Source organism: Ziziphus jujuba, chromosome 4 (assembly GCF_031755915.1).
Source record: "Ziziphus jujuba cultivar Dongzao chromosome 4, ASM3175591v1".
Classification (NCBI taxonomy): Eukaryota; Viridiplantae; Streptophyta; class Magnoliopsida; order Rosales; family Rhamnaceae; genus Ziziphus; species Ziziphus jujuba.
In genome coordinates this window covers 5,280,439-5,306,805 of record NC_083382.1, presented here as the reverse complement: position 1 = coordinate 5,306,805, position 26,367 = coordinate 5,280,439, and the positions used below count along the sequence as shown (strand labels likewise).

The window sequence follows — 26,367 nt, the reverse complement described above, 5'->3', positions numbered from 1 at the left end:
GTTACTAAACAACAAACAATATTGAATGTTGTTATCCCATATTGTTAAATCTAAGTTTTGTTGCAGTGATATATGCTTTAAAATAATAATACTAAAAATAATGATAATATTAATAATAAAGTAAGCATACAAGGGAATAAAATGAGATAAGATGATGGGTGAGATCCTATCCCTCCAACTATCAATTTCGTATATAATATTATTTTATAAAACTTATTTTTCAAAAATATTATTTTTCACTATTTGTGATGGAACAATAATAAAACTTATATGTTATATGACAATTTAAAATATTCACTATTTTATATTAAATTTTTAATATAAAATACTAATGAATAAGTAAATGCATCCAATTAATATTTATCATTTTAATATGGATCCTACTAATGCTCGTCACATAAATAGTAAAATTCCAGGTAGAATTGAAGAAATATCACATTATTCATAAACCAAAGCCATTGCACCAACTCGCAAGCGAACATTAATTCATTTTTATTGTTAAGCTTTTGGTACAACTTTTGTTTTGTTATCAGCACAATTTGTCCATCTTAACTGCATGACCTGTAAACTTTAATTACTACCGACATTCTATAAAAGCTAAAGCTTCCTCACTTGGAGGTATTGCATGATGAATAAACGTGTAAATATGAAAACACGTTGTAGTAATTAATTAATTAGCAAATGTATGTACGTAGCAAAAGGGATAACATCGAGATCGTAAGATGCCGTGTCAAAGTTTTTTAACCAAGGCTAAACAATTAAATAATTAACTAACCAAAAGAAAATGGAATCGATGATCTCTTGCCTATAAATAGGAGAGCCAAAGAGTGAAAGGGAACAAGGCAAAAGAGCACTAGAGAATCGAAAAAAAATAAATAAATAAAATTCAGTAAGAGAAGAGTGATATAATGGAGAGCATAGCAAGTAGATGGAGGGCTCTAAGTGGTGAGAATGATTGGGAGGGTCTCTTAGACCCTCTCGACTACGATCTTCGGCGATACATTATTCATTACGGTGAAAGAGCCGAAGCTGCCGAGGCCGCCTTCATCGGAGAGGTGAAATCCGAGAATGTTGGACTCCCTCGCTATCCAAAGTCAACTTTGTTCTCCAAGGTTGGTTTGGAGCTTGGAAATCCATTCAAATACATTGTTAAGAGATACATCTATGCATCAACATCTGGAATAGCCGAGAACGATCCAAAGGGAATTGCAGAGAATTCAAATTGGATCGGTTTTGTTGCTGTTTCTACTGATCAAGGAAGTGAGGTTTTAGGAAGGAGGGACATTTTAATTTCATGGAGGGGAACCATTCGAAAAGCAGAATTGACCATCGATAAAAAAATCGATTTAGTTTCAGCTCCAACTATATTTGGATCAGATAATAATGCTAAGATTCACCATGGTTGGTATTCATACTATACTACAGCTGAATCTGGGTCTACGTACAATTCAACTAGCTCCCAAGACCAGGTATATCTACATACTTATAGGCCCCTACAGTACTTGTTAGATATTATATGTATATATATATATATAACTTAAGTTTCTTATGTAAGAATCGTGAACAAAATTTCATTTGGAACAACTCATAAGTCTTCAATATTATGTCATTTGTCTTTCTGAGATAGTCCAGATAACTGGTTTTCCTAGGTTCTTGATTCAACCAGGCCCTAATGATAAATATGTTATGATTAAATAAGAAATGATTTTCGTTCTCTGAATTGATAATTCAAAGGTTCGAGAGGCGGTCAGCAAATTGATAGAGGAATATAAGGAGGAGGAAATCAGCATTACAGTGACAGGCCACAGCATGGGTGGTGCACTTGCAATTCTGAATGCAACTGATATCGTCTTCAACGGATTTAACAAGCCAACCACCACTGAAGACAAGGTGTGTCCAGTCACAGCAATTGTGTTTGCAAGCCCTCGTCTTGGAGACCAAGGTTTCAGCGACCTTTTTTCTGGACTCGAAAATCTTCACGTCTTGCGGGTTAGAAATGAGAAGGACATAGTACCCGACTTGCCACCCGGTGATGACTACGTTCATGTAGGAAAAGAGTTGATCATCGACACTACCACATCACCATACTTGAAAAGCCATAATATAAATTTAAAGGTTCATGAGTTGGAGATCTATTTGCATGGAGTTGCAGGACCAAAGGAGGTTGATGGAAAAAATGAGTTGGTAGTTGATAGGGATATTGCATGGGTGAACAAACAGACGGATGAAGTAAAAGATGAATATAATTTTGTTGCCAATTGGTGGGTCAAGGAAAACAAATCTATGGTTCAAATGGATGATGGAAAGTGGGTGCTCAACGACCGTGACATAGCTGAAGAAGATGATTATATATAATTAATCAATATATAATCGATCATTGCCCGCTTGATTTGAACTACTTATAATACTTCTGGGTCGTCGTCGTTTGAATAATATACGCCAATGCTAGCTTGGTTTGGGGCTTGGATATTGTCTCTCAATTTAAAATAAAAATAAGTTTTGGCAATGCCACTTAATTTGTTGAAGCTTATATGTATTTGTGGTTTTGTTGTTTGTTTTCAATAAATTTGGTCCTCTGCGTTGGGTTTATGGCAGATTTGGTTTTCTTTTGTAACTTAATATGTGTGGTTTGTTTTCAATAAAAACCTTGTCTTCTATATTATAACTGTAAGTTGCAATTTTAATTAATATTCCATTGTTTATTAATTATTTTAGTCCCCAAGTACTTAATTATTTACTTCAATATGGTCCATAGCTACTGTGAGAAAAGTCATGAAAGAATTCCAATATTAAAGAAACTAAATATTTTATGTATATAACTAAATATTTTATGTATATATGTATATATATAAGTTCTCGTTACCTAAAAATTTCAGAGCATCACTTCAACAAAATTTAGATTTTACAATATGGGATAACATTAACATTCAATATTGTTTGTTGTTAACAACAATTTAAAACAATAACTTTTATAACCTTTTTTTTTTCTGTGCTAAAATTTATAAGCTTGTTGTTAAAAGCGTTTAACCAGATTAATAACATGTTGCTTTTGTTGTAGTGTGTATACATATATATATATATATATATATATATATATATTTGAGTAAATATACACAACCGCAAGGTTTGGTGCAACTAGTTTTGTTTTGGATGTAGAAATTTGATTTTTGACTTTGCCACACGGTTGGGTAGCTAGAAGGGATCGATGCCACGCAAATAATGATTCAATAAGGCCAAATTCCAAATTGCTTATATTGCAACTAGTTTTTCTTTTTCTTTTTTCTTTTTTTTTTTTTTTTTTTTTTTCTCTTACCAGTTTGAGTTGAAAGGTTTAATGCATTTATTAGCATTGGACAAACTAGATGAGAAATTTTCTCATTTTCCAAACGCAAAAACCAAACAAACAATTAATTTGCCCAGCTTACCACTACAAAATAAACTACATGAAATTCTAAAATTATCAATTTTGATATCAAAAGCTTCCAATTCAAAACAGAAAAGCATTCAAAACCCCATAGGAACAAGAAATGAAAATCGAAAATCGATCAGAAAATGCCCATAAAGTTTCAAACTAGGACCAAAAATAAAATAAAAATAAAAAAATAAAAAACTATGGGGAGAATAACGAACCTGGAAGACGGGAATCGTCGATGGCTCATAGCAAATAGAGCAATGAAGGACATCTGGGTCGGTCACGGTTTTGAAAATGGAGGCATCCTGGTTACCAGCTGAAAATAATCCATTGGAGTTAGATGAAGAACTGGGCCGGGTAACGACTCTGATTGAGGCAGATCTGGGTTGTTGATCAGTCTCTTCAATTTGCTCTTCTGGGTCTCGTTCTTCTTCCTCTTCTTCACCATACCCATCTTCTTCTTCTTCTTCTTCCTCTTCACCTCCTTCTTATTCGTCCAGGTCTTCTTCTTCGTTTTCCCCTTCCTTTTTTAGTTCTTCTTCGTGCTCGTCAACAGTTTCAGGTAAGGGTTGAGGTGCTTGGTTTTTTCCAATGGTGATTCCGGCTCCATTAGTAGTAGAGGTAGATGCAGATGCAGAGAGGCCCTCTGTGTCTTGCGTCGCAGGACACTCTTAAACGCATTTACTTCTTCCATTATTTTGTTCCAAATTTGAAAGAAAGATTAAATGAAATTTCTTTTTCTTAAGATTAATTTTATTTTGTCTTTTTCTTTTTCTTTTTTTATTTTTTTCATTTATTTTTTATTTTTTTCCTTTTCATGTCTTTGTTCACTTTATACCAAAGGCTTGTCCTTTTTTTCCCGGAAAAGAAAAAAATAATAATTTCAGTAGCTCAACTTGGATGTATGTATATAGAATTCCATACAACTGGGATTTGGTGTTCTTGATTTAGTATAGAAAGCAACCACCCCACTCTCACCTTCTTAAATTAATATGGGCCTTCTAAATTTAGCTACCTTCAAATTTCTCACTGTTTGATTAGAAATATTATTATTATTATTATTATTATTTTTATCCAATAGAATTTTTGTTTCTCAATTTTTTGTCAAATCCGTCAATCTGTTTTGGTTGGATTTCGAAGATCATTGACATATAGCTTCAACTAAATGAGAAAAGAAAGTGAGTAATTAGAAAGGACATCTGTTAGAGAAAAATATAAATGAAATGAAAGCCGGTATCAGCTTCAGCTTTTGGAATAAGTGGTATTTCAATATGGTATCAGAACCAGAGATCCAAGAGATTCTGTATTCAAAACTGAACAATTTCACTAAAAATAAAAAAAAAACAAATGTAAATTTTCTTGAAGTAATTGACTTCTAAGTTGCTTGTCAAAAGATATGGTAAGGATTAATATCATATAGACCTCTAAGGTCTACTTCTATTTGGAATTATTTTCCTTCTATACCAAATTATGTCATGAGATTTCTAATATTTTTAAGATACTCTCTACATAGTTAATCTTGATTCAAAAAAAAAAATTTCACTTCTATATGATAGTGTAAAAGGACATTAATATTCTTACAATTTAAAAAAAAAAAAAAACTTTAATATATGCTTTTTATAATTCAGATCCATAACATTGGCACAAATATGATGCTATTAGACCGTCTCTTAGTACATTACGTGCAAGATTTGTAATCGAAGAGAGTTTCCCTGGGTTTTTTAACGATATCATAGAAGAACCCACTGAACGAGCAGTGCCACATCCAACTAACCATCAATAAGCTCCTAAGAAGTTCAGAGCTATCGTTGAGTATTAAAATGACACCCTCATCCTGTTCTTGAAGAATCTGAAATCTCTCATTAGCACGTAATGTAACATTAAAAGTGCGGTTAAGTACTGGAAGTGCGGAAGTGCTGGCATAAGTTCCAAGCTCACGAGACAACATTGCAACCAGGATGGGGGCATGAAACAACGTAAGCGTATGCATGTACTCTCATGGCTTTTTTTCTCACTGCACCTCACTAATTCTTTGCATCCATGCTTTGTGTTTGAGCATGATATTCTAACTGCTTCCAAAACCTTCTCTATATTTAGCCCGGCAACGGTTATGGCCAATAGGCCACGAGCAGAGGGGCATTTCTTTTTAATGTTGCACCAGCAAGAAGAGCAAGCTACGTGCCCATTCTCATACTAAGTAGCCATGCACCAACAAAGAAAGTTATCAGACTACATTCGTAGATATACATAAATATATAGCATGTACATACATGTTCAGCATGCATAAACCCAGTTATACTGGTCAATGGGTTGCCAGTTGCCACACAACAAACTCGTTGTAAGGTAGCCCATGAGCAGCCATAGCATGACTCATGACCCAACACTAGCTGTGCTTCACATCAAAACTCTATACTATATGCTTTATGATGGGGGTTAAGAAATAAAAATTGAAGTTATAAATTCTCCAGGTTTACACATTTGGTAATTATAATACCAGGATAAAATCCAGTTATTTTAAGATGTAAATAAAATTCCACATTTGAAAAGGGTATTTTGGAATTTAACCAAGATCTCTAGCTCTTAGAAATATCTCATCACCACCCACAAGCAGCAAAACAGCTTGAGAAAAGAATATTGCATTCATAGCTGCAAAAGCATCAATTACAGGCAGAGATAACATAATCCTAAGAAATCCTCTCTCCCTGTTCCACCTCCTCTCTTGTCCCTCTTTGTGTACCTTATATGAAAATTTTAATCTCAAATATTGGATAAATTGAAACATAGCCTAATTAATCATTGGCACAAAACAATTTACACACACCTGAAAAAAATACGAAAACAAATGTAAGAAACAGATTATCTAGGTATTTCTGTAGCCATAATGAAAAAGGCATCATTACACAGCCAGAAGTCCGAAAAATAACACTCAATGTGTATGGAAACCGTAAGCCTCAACAGATTCGTTAATCATCCTTTAGGTACCTTTCCTTTTAAAGATACCAAAAACTAAAGCCAAAACTGTAACATCCCGTCCCAAAGTACAACGGAAAATTTTCAACTTTGACCGTTGACCGTTGACTTTGACTTTACCGTTGATCGAAGGGGTCAAAAGTTGATTTTTTGTTCCGGTTGGAATTCTAGGTTGACTGAGGTACCATTACGAAGTACACATGGGCACGAGTTCGTAGACTAGTAGCACGTTGAAAACGGAGCTACGGTTTGAAAGTTATGAGCAAAACAAGTTAGGGTCCAAATTGTCCAAGGGTGCCGGAGTTGACTTTTTATTCATGCAAAGTTGAGCTTTGACTTATGCATGGTTATGAAGTACTCGTCGATACGAGTCCGTAGACTAGCGGCACGTCCGATTTGGACATGTGGTTTAAAAGTTATGGACCTGTAGAGTTTTTCAAATACTGTATTATTTTAATATTATTTTTAAACGTGTAACGATGTGTTACGTGTGACTTAATAAATGTGATCATGTGTCACCATGTTGAGATGCCACATGTCAACCATGCTTAATACCAAATTATTTTATTGTTATTTTATGTATAATATTATTTTAAATATTGTTTAATTATTTTTATTTTATCTTATCTCCTTTATTTCTTTTTCTTTTCTATTTTTTCTTTTTTTTTCTTTTCCCCACGTGGGAAAAAAGGCCACGGGGCCGTTCCTGTTCTTCTTCTCCTTCTTCTTCTTCTTCTTTTCTTCCTCCTTTCCTTTCCTTTCTCCCTCTCGGCCTCATCGTATTTTTTAATTCCGGCCACCCATTGCCTACACACGCCAGCCAGTGATGAGCGGAGGGAGGAGGCGAGCTCGACCGTAAAATTTCACGGTCACCGGCCGCCGGACACGCCCAGATCGGGCCGGAGAAGCCGCCGGCAGAAAAATTTTCTCTCTCCTCTTTTCTTGTTTTTTCCGGCCAATCCAGTCCAAATCGCCACCCCTCTCCCCCTATTTTGAGTCCTCTGAGTTCAAATATGGCCTCCAATTTTCAAAATTCGATGCGGTTTGCGAGATACAAGGAGATCAAAACTGGCAGAAGCTTTCCGGCCAAATTCCGGCCACCACCGGCAGAATTGGGGTCAATGGAGACCGGTAATGCGATCCTCGTTCCACAAGCTTCGATTCAGTATATTATTTGACAATTTTGGTTAACGTTTGTGTTTAACCCCCCGGGTACCAGATATTATTTACCCTAATAAAATATTATTTTATTTGACTGTGTGTGAATTGTGTTCTAGGAGCACGGGTGAGTCGTGGAATTGATCCCATGGTGAATCTTGGATTAATTGCGTGCTCCAGGTGAGTGACCCACCTTCAAATTAATTTCGGGAATTAAAATTGTGAATATTTGGTGTGAATTGAATATTTGAAATTTATATTCTATGTGTCAAATATTTAATTGATTTATTGTGAAAATTATTGGTGAAATTATTTTGATTAAAGAAAATATGCATTATATAAATTTATGCCATGTGAAAATTATTTTATAGTGTTGAGAATTTTTGGAATTTAATTATATATGAAATTCTTGTGGTTTTAACATTATTTTGGGCATGATTTGATTTTCAAATATTTCAAGGAAAATATTTGTTTATGTTGGTAACTTCAATTTTTATAAAGTATGCCCATGGAATATTATGTGATTTAATTTATTATATTTCAAGAATTATTTATGCTATTGGAAAAAATTGGAATATTTAAATTGATGGATTTGGGACATGGTGGATTTGAAATTCATGGAACTTATGACGTTGATTATAAAGAAATTGTGGAGAATTTACGGGTTTAATTGGATGGAATAAACCCGGTATATTTATGAAAAATTTGAAATTTTGAGATGTATTGATTTATGATTTTTAGATGCACCGTACACGTACTGGTGTTTTGTTTATATGTGATATGATTAATGTGCACACGGATGTGATTAGCGCGGGTGGGTGTGAGTAGCGCGTAGGTGATTTTATGGGGTTGTCCTGTGGTTGCCATCGGATGAGGGTAGGCCACCCCTCCATGGCTGGCACACCTGTTAGCAGCGGCGCGGTGGGACGCCACGCGACCGTATGCCGGTTTCTCTCTTAACCTCTTGTCTGGAGGTACCTTGGGACGCTGGGTACTGTTGACGCCACTGGTATATAGTGGGTGCATCAAATGATTTTCAGAACTGGGATTTTAAAATAAATATTTTGAAATTGCATTGGAATTAAGAATATGATTAATGCTGTTTTTATTATTTAATTGAATGGTGATTTTAAATTGGTTTAATTTTTCCTTTACTTAATTATTAAATAAATTAATTTCTTTTAATTATAAATATTGGATGCTTGACTTATTATGTTTTATTTGATATTTAATTGATAAATTGATGTCTTGGTTTTTGGGGATTACGAATAAAGGGTTTTGTGAAAATCTTTTAAAAAGGGAAACTTTTCCAACCGAGAGAATTGTAAGGGTTTTGAGAGAAATTATTATTTCCAATTAATTATTATTTATCTACTTAATTATCGTGGTATTATAATTGTACAGTAGATAGGGTCACTCACTGAGATAATTAGCATCTCATATTTTTAAATACCGTTCCCCTAGGTCCAGGTTGGGTGACGTCGATCATTCGGGGCGAACCCGACGTCTCAGTTTATTGCCGGAAGTCCAAGGAGCATCTCCTTTCCTTTTTCCTCTCCATCCTGTATTACTTCTTTGTCGGTCATTGTATTAATTTCATATTTATTTGTTTAATACTCTGTATACTGTATTGGACATTTATGTATTATTTATGCACTGAGTTGCTGTTATTCTTTGAAGTGTTGTAAATTTGTGGAATCAACTTGTAGTAATGTGGGAGGAAAATGGGATGTTTATAGAAGTGTGTTTTCAGTGCAGGAAATTTTTGGTTAGTCCTACCTTTAGGGGAGGTGCTGCCGGATTTTTCGTTGGAAGGTTCGGTGGTATTTTCCTGGGATCAGGGCTTGTCTAAGGTTTCGGGGAAGAACTCTAGACGGGTCCTGACAAAAACTAAAATGAAAATTAATTTCGTTTTAGCACTAGAAATTAAACCACGTCAAAATCTCACAATTCTCATTATTTTGTTCCCATTTTGGAGGTCCTCTGTCCCTTGTGCCGTCGGACACTGGATCCCTCCTTCCCTCGTTCCATTATTTTGTTCCAAAATTGAAAGAAAGATTAATTTCGTATTTTCATTTATTTTTTTTTTTAGTCATTTATCTTTTTATGTTCTTTTTTTTTTCTTTCTTTTTTTCTTTTACTCTTTTTATATAAGAATATTTAGTTTCACCTTCTCATCTTGCACGGGCAGTTAATAGATAGACCTTCTATTTTTCTGGTTTTTAATTTATTTTGGGACGGAGGAATTCAGATTTAGGTATTTATCTTAGAAACTTTTTGCCACTTTAATGTCTGCATATACCATTAAATGGAAATTTAACAATTTTTTTAAGGAAAAATGCTTTAAAAAAGTAAAAACATGGGGAAAATTGAATACGATTGGATGAAAATTATTATTTTTGGATGATCCGGTCAAAGAATTTGAATTTGTAATCATTGTATGAGCAAATAGTAAGTTTGCCATTAAAACGTTTCTACAAAGATAAATATTTTTTAAATAAATAAAAAATATTGAAAAGGATGAAGTTGGCTACCTTACAACCTCAAGTAACGGATACACTAGTCTTTGTTAAATCTATATTTATAGTTTCACAATTATAACCAATCTTTCTGATTGAGATGATAGTAGTATTTGAATATCTTTGCCCTTTTGGTAAGAATTCAAATGCCTTTCCAACCCATTTATTAGCATGAAATAAATAGTTTCCATGCATATATAATATATTGTTTAATAAATAAAGTTTATCACCATTTTCATAAATAACTAACTTTCATCATTTTAGTGTAAAGTTTTTTTCGGTGCATGTAAACCTTTTCCAGAATGAAGACAGGCTTTGCCAAAATCTTTGGGCCAAATAAAGGATTAGAATAATTAATTAGCAATGAGAAAAGTGTGGAATTTTGACTAAATTAATTAACAAGCAGTGACAAGGTTATACGTCATTCTTCATTGTATTAGGAAAGCAATTTTTTTTTTTTGTTTTTTCTAGTTTCATATCCTTTATGATATATATATATATATATATATATATATATATATATGTATTTTTCCTGTTTTCGGAGGAGGTTGTGAATGAAATGACAATAATACCCTTGCTGTTTAACAGGGACTCTACAGCTTTAAAACCGGGGCGGGTAACCTAGTAGGGCGGGGCAGGGTAAACCCGGAAAATGAAAAATACAGATGGGGCAGTGGGTCGGATAGTTATCAGGTTGGATGAATTTAACAATTAAATAAATATTATTTAACAAAAAAAATGATATTCTTAAAAATAATATTTTCGTTAAAATATATTAAAAATAATATTTTTTTCATAAAACATATTAAAGAATATCAATATTAATTAATTAAATGAATTTATTCATTATTGGCATTCAAGTAATATTAAATTTTCTTTAAAAAAAGTAATATTATATGTTAAAATTTTTATTTTTTAAGGGTAATTTTCCCTTTATTTTTTTGTTTGACTTGTAAGTTTTTAATAATTTAAGGGATTTGAGGGAGTTTTATATAATTTTATTTTTTGTATATAAAGGGGATTTTATATAATATGGAAGGATTATTTTTAAGTTTCAAATAATTTAAAGAAGTTTTGTGTCGTTTACACAATACTATGATTAATACTAAACATGTTTTAAATGAGATCCCTTATAATTGTGATAAAAAAATATATAAATGTATGACCCGGAAAGCATATCACCATATACGTAAACATGATTCAACAATAGAGGTGGCTTGCGTAAACTTTTTTTTAAAGAACTTCAACAATATATACAAGAATTTTATAACCGAAAATCAACACATAACTAAAGGAACATAATGAATTTTACCTCTTATAATCTAGCTAAAGGAACATAATGAATTTTACGTCTCAATAAGATTATAATTATTATAATACGTTAACTAAAAGTATATATGAAAATTAAATGTATACTATAATATACAGAGAAAAATACAATAAAACAGTACTTAATTTATTAATTAAACGGTAACTTATGATTTTTCAAACTTTGATATATTCTAAAATTATAACTATTCCAAATAAAAATATCCATGAAATAAAATATATAATTTTATGACAGATATTTACTGATTTATAATCAACACTTAAATTAAATTATAATCTCTTAAAATATTAGTTTCTTATTAGAACATCATAGTGGATTTTCCATTAAAACTTTTTTTATTTGCTGTTGAATTTTTTAAAGATTAAGATTTAAAAATGTATTTGAAATTTTATATAAGTTAAGTAAAATACTAAAATTCAATTCTAAAATGGCAAATTGAATCTTATCAGGATTCATATAAAGTTTAAATTTATTTTTAAATCCCAATTTTTAAAAAAATTAAAATCCGATAAAGAGATCCTAATAAAAAATCTATCAGAACATTTTGATGAAAAATTAGCTACTTAATAAGGAAAATCCTATTGGAAAACCCATCACAATACCTTGATGAAAGACTAGCTACTCAATGTATTATATAAACTAGTGACAGAGAATTTTCGAGCCGGGTGAAGAAGGTTTCCCTCCAAAAGGATTTTCATCTGCTTCCCCTTGGTTTTCTCAGTTCTTCTGGCAGCTTAACTTGGATGTATGTATATGGAATTCCATATAACTGGGATTCGGTTGTTCTTGATTTAGTATAGAAGTTCGTGGTTGTAAGTGTAAAATCCAAACAAAGCAACCAGCCTACCCTCTTCTTCTTAGAATAGGGCCTTCTAAGTTTAGCAAACTTCAAAATTCTTATCGCGTTTGATTAATAAATGTTAGGGTTTTTTATTATTATTATTATCCATTTGAATTTTTTTTTCCCACAATTTTTTGTAAAATCTGTCAATTTGTTTTCGTTGGATTCTAAAGGTTGTGAACATATATATATATATATATATATATATATGGCTTCAATAGTAAGAGAAAAGAAAGATGAGAGACTAGGAAGGAAAAATGGGAAGGGTTTCTATTGAAGTGATTGATTTCACATTGTTTGTCAAAAGATTAATGATTGATCCTTATTAGAAAAGGAAATTGACCGCCTAGCTACTGCTCAAATAGGTTGTTTACATTATCAAAATTGGGTATATTTTTCAGTTGCTATCATTTTTTATTCAAAGTGCGTTGTGGTTAATTAATAAATAAAAAGTATAGTGGTTGAAAACATGTGTCTTCAAATTGCGAAAGAGACTTTAATTCACAAAACATGCGTCTGCAAATTGCGAAAGAGACTTTAATTCACAGAACATGCGTCTTCAAATTGCTGGTTAAAATTATATTGATTGTTAAATTATTATTATTATTCTTTTTTGGAATGTTTACTAAATTATTATAGTTTTCTTATTTTTCACCGTTTTCTTATAGCTAAACTTACATCATTTTGGTATAAAGTTTTATAAATTGCATGAAATTTTTCACAAGAAGATAGATTTTGCCAATCTGTGCTCTACCGTTTTAAACGGGAATGGCCACCGGAAACCATCCGAGCTACCACTGCAGTATCGGTAGCAACTCCGACTTACAGGATAAATGTCCGCCTTCTTGTACTGATGAAAGTCGAGGACGTCAACTGCTAAGCAGCGATCGGCCACATATATAATGATATTGGATAAGAATGAACAAGACGTGGTGGTTCTGACCGAAACAAAGGCAGTGGACAATGTTCTTTTTTTTTTTTTTTTTTTTTTTTTTTTTTGGGCTAAAAGGATATCTACATATATGGCAGCTAATTAGATTTTTTTAATTTTTTATTTAGAGAAGCTAATTATAATTTTTTTTTTTTTATTGTTTGGATATTAAAAGTGGAAATTTTCGAATTTGGCTAATTGTTTGAGGAAAGCTGTTAGCACAGGGCTACTTAATACTTGCTAGAAGTTAAAATGGGTTAGAATTCCATACATAAAATGTGACGGATATGTTTCTATTTACAGTTAGCCTTGATGAATTTATGCCTTTGGGCCTACTAATTTATCTTGGGCTTACAATAATTATTCATGAAAAAAAAAAGCGAAAAAAAATATATATGGATTTGAAAACACAAAAACAAAACAAATAAACAAATAAATAACACAATTATGTTGTATGTTATGAATGGAAAACGTTTTAAAAGTTAAGCTAGCTTTTGTTATATATTTCAACATTTTACACTTTTGTGGACGTGTTCTATTATTATTTTGATACTAAGGTGGATGTGTACTATAACGTGATCCATGTTTTTTTATCTTATTTTTGTATCTTCATTTCTATCCAACCAATAATTATTGTCATCCCATTTAAAAATAATAATTACAAACAAAAAATAAATACATAATAATTATATATGTATTACAACAAAAACAACATTTAACATGTTATTAATGTGGTTAGAAGCTCTTAACAACAAGCGTACAAGAACTATTGTTTTAAATTGTTACTAAACAACAAACAATATTGAATGTTGTTATCCCATATTGTTAAATCTAAGATTTGTTGCAGTGATATATGCTTTAAAATAATAATACTAAAAATAATAATAATATTAATAATAAAGTAAGCATACAAGGGAATAACATGAGATAAGATGATGGGTGAGATCCTATCCCTCCAACTATCAATTTCGTATATAATATTATTTTATAAAACTTACTTTTCAAAAATATTATTTTTCACTATTTGTGATGGAACAATAATAAAACGTATATGACAATTTAAAATATTCACTCTTTTATATTAAATTTTTAATATAAAATACTAATGAATAAGTAAATGCATCCAATTAATATTTATCATTTTAATATGGATCCTACTAATGCTCGTCACATAAATAGTAAAATTCCAAGGTAGAATTGAAGAAATATCACATTATTCATAAACCAAAGCCATTGCACCAACTCGCAAGCGAACATTAATTCATTTTTATTGTTAAACTTTTGGCACAACTTTTGTTTTGTTATCAACACAATTTGTCCATCTTAACTGCATGACCTATACGGACATTCTATAAAAGCTAAAGCTTCCTCACTTGGAGGTATTGCATGATGAATAAACGTGTAAATATGAAAACACGTTGTAGTAATTAATTAATTAGCAAATGTATGTACGTAGCAAAAGGGATAACATCGAGATCGTAAGATGCCGTGTCAAAGTTTTTTAACCAAGGCTAAACAATTAAATAATTAACTAACCAAAAGAAAATGGAATCGATGATCTCTTGCCTATAAATAGGAGAGCCAAAGAGTGAAAGGGAACAAGGCAAAAGAGCACTAGAGAATCGAAAAAAAATAAATAAATAAAATTCAGTAAGAGAAGAGTGATATAATGGAGAGCATAGCAAGTAGATGGAGGGCTCTAAGTGGTGAGAATGATTGGGAGGGTCTCTTAGACCCTCTCGACTACGATCTTCGGCGATACATTATTCATTACGGTGAAAGAGCCGAAGCTGCCGAGGCCGCCTTCATCGGAGAGGTGAAATCCGAGAATGTTGGACTCCCTCGCTATCCAAAGTCAACTTTGTTCTCCAAGGTTGGTTTGGAGCTTGGAAATCCATTCAAATACATTGTTAAGAGATACATCTATGCATCAACATCTGGAATAGCCGAGAACGATCCAAAGGGAATTGCAGAGAATTCAAATTGGATCGGTTTTGTTGCTGTTTCTACTGATCAAGGAAGTGAGGTTTTAGGAAGGAGGGACATTTTAATTTCATGGAGGGGAACCATTCGAAAAGCAGAATTGACCATCGATAAAAAAATCGATTTAGTTTCAGCTCCAACTATATTTGGATCAGATAATAATGCTAAGATTCACCATGGTTGGTATTCATACTATACTACAGCTGAATCTGGGTCTACGTACAATTCAACTAGCTCCCAAGACCAGGTATATCTACATACTTATATGCCCCTACAGTACTTGTTAGATATTATATGTATATATATATATATATATATAAAACTTAAGTTTCTTATGTAAGAATCGTGAACAAAATTTCATTTGGAACAACTCATAAGTCTTCAATATTATGTCATTTGTCTTTCTGAGATAGTCCAGATAACTGGTTTTCCTAGGTTCTTGATTCAACCAGGCACTAATGATAAATATGTTATGATTAAATAAGAAATGATTTTCGTTCTCTGAATTGATGATTCAAAAGGTTCGAGAGGCGGTCAGCAAATTGATAGAGGAATATAAGGAGGAGGAAATCAGCATTACAGTGACAGGCCACAGCATGGGTGGTGCACTTGCAATTCTGAATGCAACTGATATCGTCTTCAACGGATTTAACAAGCCAACCACCACTGAAGACAAGGTGTGTCCAGTCACAGCAATTGTGTTTGCAAGCCCTCGTCTTGGAGACCAAGGTTTCAGCGACCTTTTTTCTGGACTCGAAAATCTTCACGTCTTGCGGGTTAGAAATGAGAAGGACAAAGTCCCGGACTTGCCACCCGGTGATGACTACGTTCATGTAGGAAAAGAGTTGATCATCGACACTACCACATCACCATACTTGAAAAGCCATATTATAAATTTAAAGGTTCATGAGTTGGAGATCTACTTGCATGGAGTTGCAGGACCAAAGGAGGTTGATGGAAAAAATGAGTTGGTAGTTGATAGGGATATTGCATGGGTGAACAAACAGACGGATGAAGTAAAAGATGAATATAATTTTGTTGCCAATTGGTGGGTCAAGGAAAACAAATCTATGGTTCAAATGGATGATGGAAAGTGGGTGCTCAACGACCGTGACATAGCTGAAGAAGATGATTATATATAATTAATCAATATATAATCGATCATTGCCCGCTTGATTTGAACTACTTATAATACTTCTGGGTCGTCCTCGTTTGAATAATATAAGCCAATGCTAGCTTGGTTTGGGGCTTGGATATTGTCTCTCAATTTAAAATAAAAATAAGTTTTGGCAATGCCACTTAATTTGTTGAAGCTTATATGTATTTGTGGTTTTGTTGTTTGTTTTCAATAAATTTGGTCCTCTGCTTTGGGTTTATAGCAGATTGGGTTTTCTTTTGTAACTTAATATGTGTGGTTTGTTTTCAATAAAAACCTTGTCTTCTATATTATAACTGTAAGGTGCAATTTTAATTAATATTCCATTTTTTATTAATTATTTTAGTCCCCAAGTACTTAATTATTTACTTCAATATGGTCCATAGCTACTGTGAGAAAAGTCATGCAAGAATTCCAATATTAAAGAAAGTAAATATTATATGTAAATATGTATATATATAAGTTCTCGTTACCTAAAAATTTTAGAGCATCACTTCAACAAAATTTAGATTTTACAATATGGGATAACATTAACATTCAATATTGTTTGTTGTTAACAACAATTTAAAACAATAGCTTTTATAACCTTTTTTTTTTCTGTGCTAAAATTTATAAGCTTGTTGTTAAAAGCGTTTAACCAGATTAATAACATGTTATATGTTGCTTTTGTTGTAGTGTGTATACATATATATATATATATATATATATATATATATATATATATTTGAGTAAATATACACAACCGCAAGGTTTGGTGCAACTAGTTTTGTTTTGGATGTAGAAATTTGATTTTTGACTTTGCCACACGGTTGGGTAGCTAGAAGGGATCGATGCCACGCAAATAATGATTCAATAAGGCCAAATTCCAAATTGCTTATATTGCAACTAGTTTTTCTTTTTTTTTTTTTTTTTTTTCTTTTTTCTTTTTTTTTTTTTTTTCCTCCTACCAGTTTGAGTTGAAAGGTTTAATGCATTTATTAGCATTGGACAAACTAGATGAGAAATTTTCTCATTTTCCAAACACAAAAACCAAACAAACAATTAATTTGCCCAGCTTACCACTACAAAATAAACTACATGAAATTCTAAAATTATCAATTTTGATATCAAAAGCTTCCAATTCAAAACAGAACAGCATTTAAAACCCCATAGGAACAAGAAATGAAAATCGCAAATCAATCAGAAAATGCCCATAAAGTTTCAAACTAGGACCAAAAATAAAATAAAAATAAAAAAATAAAAAACTATGGGGAGAATAACGAACCTGGAAGACGGAAATCGTCGATGGCTCATAGCAAATAGAGCAATGAAGGACATCTGGGTCGGTCACGGTTTTGAAAATGGATCCTGGTTACCAGCTGAAGATAATCCATTGGAGTTAGATGAAGAACTGGGCCGGGTAACGACTCTGATTGATGCAGATCTGGGTTGTTGATCAGTCTCTTCAATTTCCTCTTCTGGGTCTCGTTCTTCTTCCTCTTCTTCACCATACCCATCTCTTCTTCTTCTTCCTCTTCACCTCCTTCGTATTCTTCCAGGTCTTCTTCTTCGTTTTCCCCTTCCTTTTTTAGTTCTTCTTCGTGCTCGTCAACAGTTTCAGGTAAGGGTTGAGGTGCTTGGATTTTTTCCAATGGTGATTCCGGCTCCATTAGTAGTAGAGGTAGATGCAGATGCAGAGAGGTCCTCTGTGTCTTGCGTCGCAGGACACTCTTAAACGCATTTACTTCTTCCATTATTTTGTTCCAAATTTGAAAGAAAGATTAAATGAAATTTCTTTTTCTTAAGATTAATTATATTTTGTCTTTTTCTTTTTCTTTCTTTATTTTTTTCATTTTTTTTTTTTTTTCCTTTTCATGTCTTTGTTCACTTTATACCAAAGGCTTGTCCTTTTTTTCCCGGAAAAGAAAAAAACAATAATTTCAGTAGCTCAACTTGGATGTATGTATATAGAATTCCATACAACTGGGATTTGGTGTTCTTAATTTAGTATAGAAAGCAACCACCCCACTCTCACCTTCTTAAATTAATATAGGGCCTTCTAAATTTAGCTACCTTCAAATTTCTCACTGTTTGATTAGAAATATTATTATTATTATTATTATTTCTTTTTATCCAATAGAATTTTTGTTTCTCAATTTTTTGTCAAATCCATCAATCAGTTTTGGTTGGATTTCGAAGGTTATTGACACATATAGCTTCAATTAAATGAGAAAAGAAAGTGAGTAATTAGAAAGGAAATCTGTTAGAGAAAAATATAAATGAAATGAAAGCCGGAATCAGTTTTAGTTTTTGGAATAAATGGTATTTCAATATGGTATCAGAATTAGAGATCCAAGAGATTCTGTATTCCAAACTGAACAATTTCACTAAAAATAAAAAAAACAAATGTAAATTTTCTTGAAGTGATTGACTTCTAAGTTGCTTGTCAAAAGATATGTTAAGGATTAATATCATATAGACCTCTAAGATCTACTTCTATTTGGAATTATTTTCCTTCTATACCAAATTATGTCATGAGATTTCTAATATTTTTAAGATACTCTCTACGTAGTTAATCTTGATTCAAAAAAAAAAATTTCACTTCTATATGATAGTGTAAAAGGACATTAATATTTTTACAATTTAAAAAAAAAAAAAAACTTTAATATATGCTTTTTATAATTCAGATCCATAACATTGGCACAAATATGATGCTATTAGACCGTCTCTTAGTACATTACGTGCAAGATTTGTAATCGAAGAGAGTTTCCCTGGGTTTTTGAACGATATCATAGAAGAACCCACTGAACGAGCAGTGCCACATCCAACTAACCGTCAATAAGCTCCCAAGAAGTTCAGAGCTATCGTTGAGTATTAAAATGACACCCTCATCCTGTTCTTGAAGAATCTGAAATCTCTCATTAGCACGTAATGTAACATTAAAAGTGCATTTAAGTACTGGAAGTGCGGAAGTGCTGGCATAAGTTCCAAGCTCACGAGACAACATTGCAACCAGGATGGGGGCATGAAACAACGTAAGCGTATGCATGTACTCTCATGGCTTTTTTTCTCACTGCACCTCACTAATTCTTTGCATCCATGCTTTGTGTTTGAGCATGATATTCTAACTGCTTCCAAAACCTTCTCTATATTTAGCCCGGCAACGGTTATGGCCAATAGGCCACGAGCAGAGGGGCATTTCTTTTTAATGTTGCACCAGCAAGAAGAGCAAGCTACGTGCCCATTCTCATACTAAGTAGCCATGCACCAACAAAGAAAGTTATCAGACTACATTCGTAGATATACATAAATATATAGCATGTACATACATGTTCAGCATGCATAAACCCAGTTATAGTGGTCAATGGGTTGCCAGTTGCCACACAACAAACTCGTTGTAAGGTAGCCCATGAGCAGCCATAGCATGACTCATGACCCAACATTAGCTGTGCTTCACATCAAAACTCTATACTATATGCTTTATGAGGGGGGTTAAGAAATAAAAATTGAAGTTATAAATTCTCCAGGTTTACACATTTGGTAATTATAATACCAGGATAAAAGCCAGTTATTTTAAGATGTAAATAAAATTCCACATTTGAAAAGGGTATTTTGGAATTTAACCAAGATTTCTAGCTCTTAGAAATTTCTCATCACCACCCACAAGCAGCAAAACAGTTTGAGAAAAGAATATTGCAATCATAGCTGCAAAAGCATCAATTACAGGCAGAGAAAACATAATCCTAAGAAATCCTCTCTCCCTGTTCCACCTCCTCTCTTGTCCCTCTTTGTGTACCTTATATGAAAATTTTAATCTCAAATATTGGATAAATTGAAACATAGCCTAATTAATCATTGGCACAAAACAATTTACACACACCTGAAAAAAATACAAAAACAAATGTAAGAAACAGATTATCTATGTATTTCTGTAGCCATAATGAAAAAGGCATCATTACACAGCCAGAAGTCCGAAAAATAACACTCAATGTGTATGGAAACTGTAAGCCTCAACAGATTCGTTAATCATCCTTTAGGTATCTTTCCTTTTAAAGATACCAAAAACTAAAGCCAAAGCTAAAATGAAAATTAATTTCGTTTTAGCACTAGAAATTAAACCACGTCAAAATCTCACAATGCTCATTATTTTGTTCCCATTTTGGAGGTCCTCTGTCCCTTGTGCCGCCGGACACTGGATCCCTCCTTCCCTCGTTCCATTATTTTGTTCCAAAATTGAAAGAAAGATTAATTTCGTATTTTCATTTATTTTTTTTTAGTCATTTATCTTTTTATGTTATTTATCTTTTTATGTTCTTTTTTCTTTCTTTCTTTTTTTCTTTTATTCTTTTTATATAAGAATATTTAATTTCACCTTCTCATCTTGCACGGGCAGTTAATAGATAGACCTTCTATTTTTCTGGTTTTTAATTTATTTTGGGACGGAGGAATTCAGATTTAGGTATTTATCTTAGAAACTTTTTGCCACTTTAATGTCTGCATATACCATTAAATGGAAATTTAACAATTTTTTTCAAGGAAAAATGCTTTAAAAAAGTAAAAACATAGGAAAAATTGAATACGATTGGATGAAAATTATTATTTTTGGATGATCCGGTCAAAGAATTTGAATTTGAAATCATTGTATGAGCAAATAGTAAGTTTGCCATTAAAATGTTTCTACAAAGATAAATATTTTTTAAATAAATAAAAAATATTGAAAAGGATGAAGTTGGCTACCTTACAACCTCAAGTAACGGATACACTAGTCTTTGTTAAATCTATATTTATAGTTTCACAATTATAACCAATCTTTCTGATTGAGATGATAGTAGTATTTGAATATCTTTGCCCTTTTGGTAAAAATTCAAATGCCTTGCCAACCCATTTATTAGCATGAAATAAATAGTTTCCATACATATATAATATACTGTTTAATAAATAAAGTTTATCACCATTTTCACATATAGCTAACTTTCATCATTTTAGTGTAAAGTTTTTTTCGGTGCATGTAAACCTTTTCCAGAATGAAGATAGGCTTTGCCAATCTTTGGGCCAAATACAGGATTAGAATAATTAATTAGCAATGAGAAAAATGTGGAAGTTTGACTAAATTAATTAACAAGCAGTGACAAGGTTATACGTCATTCTTCATTGTATTAGGAAAGCAAATTATTTTTTTTTTCTAGTTTCATATCCTTTATGATATATATATGTATTTTACCTTTTTTCGGAGGAGGTTGTGAATGAAATGACAATAATACCCTTGCAGTTTAACAGGGACTCTACAGCTTTAAAACCGGGGTGGGTAACCTGGTGGGGCGGGGCGGGGTAAACCCGGAAAATGAAAAATACAGATGGGGCAGTGGGTCGGATAGTTATCGGGTTGGATGAATTTCACAATTAAATAAATATTATTTAACAAAAAAAAAAATGATATTCTTAAAAATAATATTTTCGTTAAAATATATTAAAAATAATATTTTCTTCATAAAACATATTAAAGAATATCAATATTAATTAATTAAATGAATTTATTCATTATTGGCATTCAAGTAATAATAAATTTTCTTTAAAAAAAGTAATATTATATGTTAAAATTTTTATTTTTTAAGGGTAATTCTCCCTTTATTTTTTTGTTTGACTTATAAGTTTTTAATAATTAAGGGATTTGAGGGAGTTTTATATAATTTTATTTTTTGCATATAAAGGGAGTTTTATATAATATGGAATGATTATTTTTAAGTTTCAAATAATGTAAAGAAGTTTTGTGTAGTTTACACAATACTATGATTAATACTAAACATGTTTTAAATGAGATCCCTTATAATTGTGATAAAAAAATATATAAACGTATGACCCAGAAAGCATATCACCATATACGTAACCATGATTCAACAATAGAGGTGGCTTGCGTAAAATTTTTTTTAAAGAACTTCAACAATATATAAAAGAATTTTATAACCGAAAATTAACACATAACTAAAGGAACATAATGAATTTTACCTCTCAATAAGATTATAATTATTATAATACATTAACTAAAAGTATATATGAAAATTAAATGTATACTATAATATGCAGAGAAAAATACAATAAAACAGGTCTTAATTTATTAATTAAATGGTAACTTATGATTTTTCAAACTTTGATATATTCTAAAATTATAACTATAAAAATATCCATAAAATAAAAGATATAATTTTATGACAGATATTTACTGGTTTATAATCAACACTTAAATTAAATTATAATCTTTTAAAATATCATTTAGTTTCTTATCAAGACATCATAGCGGATTTTCCATCAAAACTTTTTTTATTTGCTGTTGAATTTTTTTAAAGGTTAAGATTAAAGATGTATTTAAAATTTTATATAAGTTAAGTAAAATACTAAAATTCTAAAATGGTAAATTGAATCTTATCAGAATTCATATAAAACTTTAAATTTATTTTTAAATCCCAATTTTTAAAAAATTTAAATAAAGAGATCCTAATGAAAAATCTATCAGAATATTTTGATGAAAAATTAGCTATTTAATAAGGAAAATCCTATTGGAAAACCCATCACAATACTTTGATGAGAGTCTAGCTACTCAATGTATTATATAAACTAGTGACAGAGAATTTTCGAGCCGAGTGAAGAAGGTTTCCCTCCAAAAGGATTTTCATCTGCTTCCCCTTGGTTTTCTCAGTTCTTCTGGCAGCTTAACTTGGATGTATGTATATGGAATTCCATATAACTGGGATTCGGTTGTTCTTGATTTAGTATAGAAGTTCGTGGTTGTAAGTGTAAAATCTAAACAAAGCAACCAGCCTACCCTCTTCTTCTTAGAATAGGGCCGTCTAAGTTTAGCAAACTTCAAAATTCTTATCGCGTTTGATTAATAAATGTTAGGGTTTTTTATTATTATTATTATCCATTTGAATTATTTTTTTTCCACAATTTTTTGTAAAATCTGTCAATTTGTTTTCGTTGGATTCTAAAGGTTGTGAACATATATATATATATATATATATATAAGGCTTCAATAATAAGAGAAAAGAAAGATGAGAGACTAGGAAGGAAAAATGGGAAGGGTTTCTATTGAAATGATTGATTTCGCACTGTTTGTCAAAAGATTAATGATTGATCCTTATTAGAAAAGGAAATTGACCGCCTAGCTACTGTTCAAATAGGTTGTTTACATCATCAAAATTGGGTATATTTTTCAGTTGCTATCATTTTTTACTCAAAGTGCGTTGTGGTTAATTAATAAATAAAAAGTACAGTGGTTGAAAATATGTGTCTTCAAATTGCGACAGAACATGCGTCTTCAAATTGCTGGTTAACATTATATTGATTGTTAAATTATTATTATTATTCTTTTTTGTAAATGTTTACTAAATTATTATAGTTTTCTTATTTTTCACCGTTTTCTTATAGCTAAACTTACATTATTTTTTTATAAAGTTTTATAAATTGCATGAAATTTTTCACAAGAAGATAGATTTTGCCAATCTGGTGGCCACATATATAATGATATTGGATAAGAATGAACAAGACGTGGTGGTTCTGACCGAAACAAAGGCAGTGGACAATGTTCTCTTTTTTTTTTTTTTTTTTTTTTTTTTTCGGGGCTAAAAGGATATCTATATATATGGCAGCTAATTAGATTTTTAAAATTTTTTATTTAGAGAAGCTAATTAGAATTTTTTTTTATTTTTTATTGTTTGGATATTAAAAGTGGAAATTTTCGAATTTGTCTAATTGTTTGAGGAAAGCTGTTAGCACGGGGCTACTTATAACTTGCTAGAAGTTAAAATGGGTTAGAATTCCATACATAAATGTGACGGATATGTTTCTATTTACAGTTAGCCTTGATGAATTTATGACTTTGGGCCTACTAATTTATCTTGGGCTTATAATAATTATTCATGAAAAAAAAAAAAGCGAAAAAAATTATATGGATTTGAAAACACAAAAACAAAACAAATAAACAAATAAATAACACAATTATGTTGTATGTTATGAATGGAAAACGTTTTAAAAGTTAAGCTAGCTCTTGTAACTTGTTCATGTACTTAAAAGATTTGTTTTATCATTTTTAAAAAACTAAAAAGATGTTCCATAAACAACATTCAAAAATATTATTAGTTTATCATAGTTATTATTATTAAATCCCAGTCTTAATGCCATTCAAGAATGGACATATATATATATATATATACATATAGTCACGGTTAAATAAAATTTTTAATATAAAAATTAACATGATATTTTTTTTTAATTATTGATTAAATCATATTAAAATTGAGATTTAAAATTATAATTATTAATCATTTAATTTAAATAAAATTTATTTTTTAAAATATAATTTTAATATATTACTAAATTCATAACTAATCATTTTTTAAATTTTAATTCTTTAATAATTATAAAAAAAAAATCCTATTTATATACATACATGAATATACATATTTTAGTATTGAAAACACTTACACGTGCCTACCGTACCAGAGACCTTATACGTGCTATATATATATATATATAAGGAAACAAACAAAAAAGGGCATCAGTGGGGCTTACACTGGCTGGTACCACTTGCAACACGGTACTGACAATGAGGCATATAATCCTGAAATTGGTGGGCCCAGGATTAGCTAATGCACATTATCTAACGTACTGCCTCTTGCCAAACATTATTTTGCATTAAAATAATACCATATAGGATTTTATACTTGCATCAAACATGCCGTTAATGTTTTAAAGTTGTAATATAATGTTTTTTTTTTTTTTTTTTTTTTTTTTTTTGGTTGTGATCATAAGCATTGACGTACTTTTGCAGAATTATTTGTGATCATACGGTTTGATACCGATGTACTGCCTTGTCAAAGGGTACTCCAATAATGCTCAGCTCAATAATATGGAGATTGGGATAAATAAATGTGATAGATGTGTTTCTATTTACAATTGGCCTTGATGGATTTATGCCTTGTGCCTAGTATTTATCTTGTGCTTATTATTTTACTTGGGGAATAAATAAATAAATAAATAAAGGAAAAAATTATGGGTTAAAGACCCCAAAAATATACTTCTAAATTTATCCCACTTGTAAAGTCATTGAAGGCATACCTTTAAATCTAACAGTTATCCCCTTCCTTTAAAGTTGTAATCAAAAGATCCAAATAATAAATGAATAAATAAATAAAACAATTGTGTGGTATATTATGAATGGAAAACGTTTAAAGTTAAGCTCTTGTAACTTGGTCATGTACTTAAAAAAAAATTGTTTTCTGATTTATAAAAAAAGAAAAAGAAAAAGATGTTTCATAAACAACAATCACGAATATTATTGGTTATTTATTATTTTTAAGATTAAGTAAGTGTTTAGTAATCATGGAAAAGACAGGCGGCGGACGTTTGCTATTATATATATGTTATTCTCATGGAGCTTTGCTATAACGTGTTCCTTTTTCTTTTTCTTTTTTAAATATTAGGATGGAGCTTTACTATGACGTGATCCATATTTTTTGTCTTATTTTTGTATCTCCATTTTTCTTTGACTAATAATACAATGCCATCTCATTTAAAATGTAGTAATTGAAGACAATAAATAAATAATAATAATAATAATAAAGTAAAGCATATAAAGGGATAAAATGAGATGAGATAAGGAGACAAACCTTATTGTACAAACTTTAAATATGATTGGCTTCCTGTAAAAACTATAGTTTCCTAACAATTAGTAAATTAAAAACACTTATAGGAGAATTGCATGATGAAAAAACGTGTAAATATAAAAAAACGTTGTAGCAATCAATTAGCAAACGTACGTACGTTGTCGTGTCAATGTTTTTTATTAACAAATGATTAAACAATTAATTAATGAATCAACCAAAAGAAAATGGAATTGATCTCTGCCTATAAATAGGAGAGGCAAAGAGTGAAAGGGAACAAGGCAAAAAAAGCAATAGAGAGTCAAAAGAAAATTGAATTTCAAATAAAGAAAGCAAAATTAGAGTGATAATGGAGCACATAGCAAGTAAATGGAGGGCTATGAGTGTTGGGAACAACTGGGAGGGTCTGTTAGACCCTCTCAACAATGATCT

General features: G+C 31.1%; 3 protein-coding genes across 3 annotated transcripts in view; 2 read left to right on the top strand and 1 right to left on the bottom strand.

The window, feature by feature from the left end:
- LOC107405133 (E3 ubiquitin-protein ligase SINA-like 10) overlaps nt 1-26,367 on the bottom strand; it is a 134,291-nt gene that overhangs the window by 74,708 nt on the left and 33,216 nt on the right. The gene's annotated exons all lie outside the window — the stretch shown is intronic.
- LOC107416254 (phospholipase A1-IIgamma) lies at nt 827-2,594 on the top strand. Its single transcript, XM_016024731.4, has 2 exons — nt 827-1,469; nt 1,735-2,594. The coding sequence occupies exons 1-2, from the start codon at nt 909-911 to the stop codon at nt 2,353-2,355; spliced, it is 1,182 nt and encodes a 393-aa protein (XP_015880217.3). The 5' UTR covers nt 827-908; the 3' UTR covers nt 2,356-2,594.
- On the top strand, nt 14,749-16,525 carry LOC107416242 (phospholipase A1-IIgamma). The gene is made up of 2 exons (XM_048472375.2): nt 14,749-15,391; nt 15,666-16,525. The coding sequence occupies exons 1-2, from the start codon at nt 14,831-14,833 to the stop codon at nt 16,284-16,286; spliced, it is 1,182 nt and encodes a 393-aa protein (XP_048328332.2). The 5' UTR covers nt 14,749-14,830; the 3' UTR covers nt 16,287-16,525.

Coding starts and splice junctions, on each gene's coding strand:
- LOC107416254 (XM_016024731.4), top strand. CDS start 909: ATGGAGAGCATAGCAAGTAGATGGAGGGCTCTAAGTGGTGAGAATGAT. Junction 1,470..1,734: donor CAACTAGCTCCCAAGACCAG/GTATATCTACAT, acceptor GATAATTCAAAG/GTTCGAGAGGCGGTCAGCAA.
- LOC107416242 (XM_048472375.2), top strand. CDS start 14,831: ATGGAGAGCATAGCAAGTAGATGGAGGGCTCTAAGTGGTGAGAATGAT. Junction 15,392..15,665: donor CAACTAGCTCCCAAGACCAG/GTATATCTACAT, acceptor ATGATTCAAAAG/GTTCGAGAGGCGGTCAGCAA.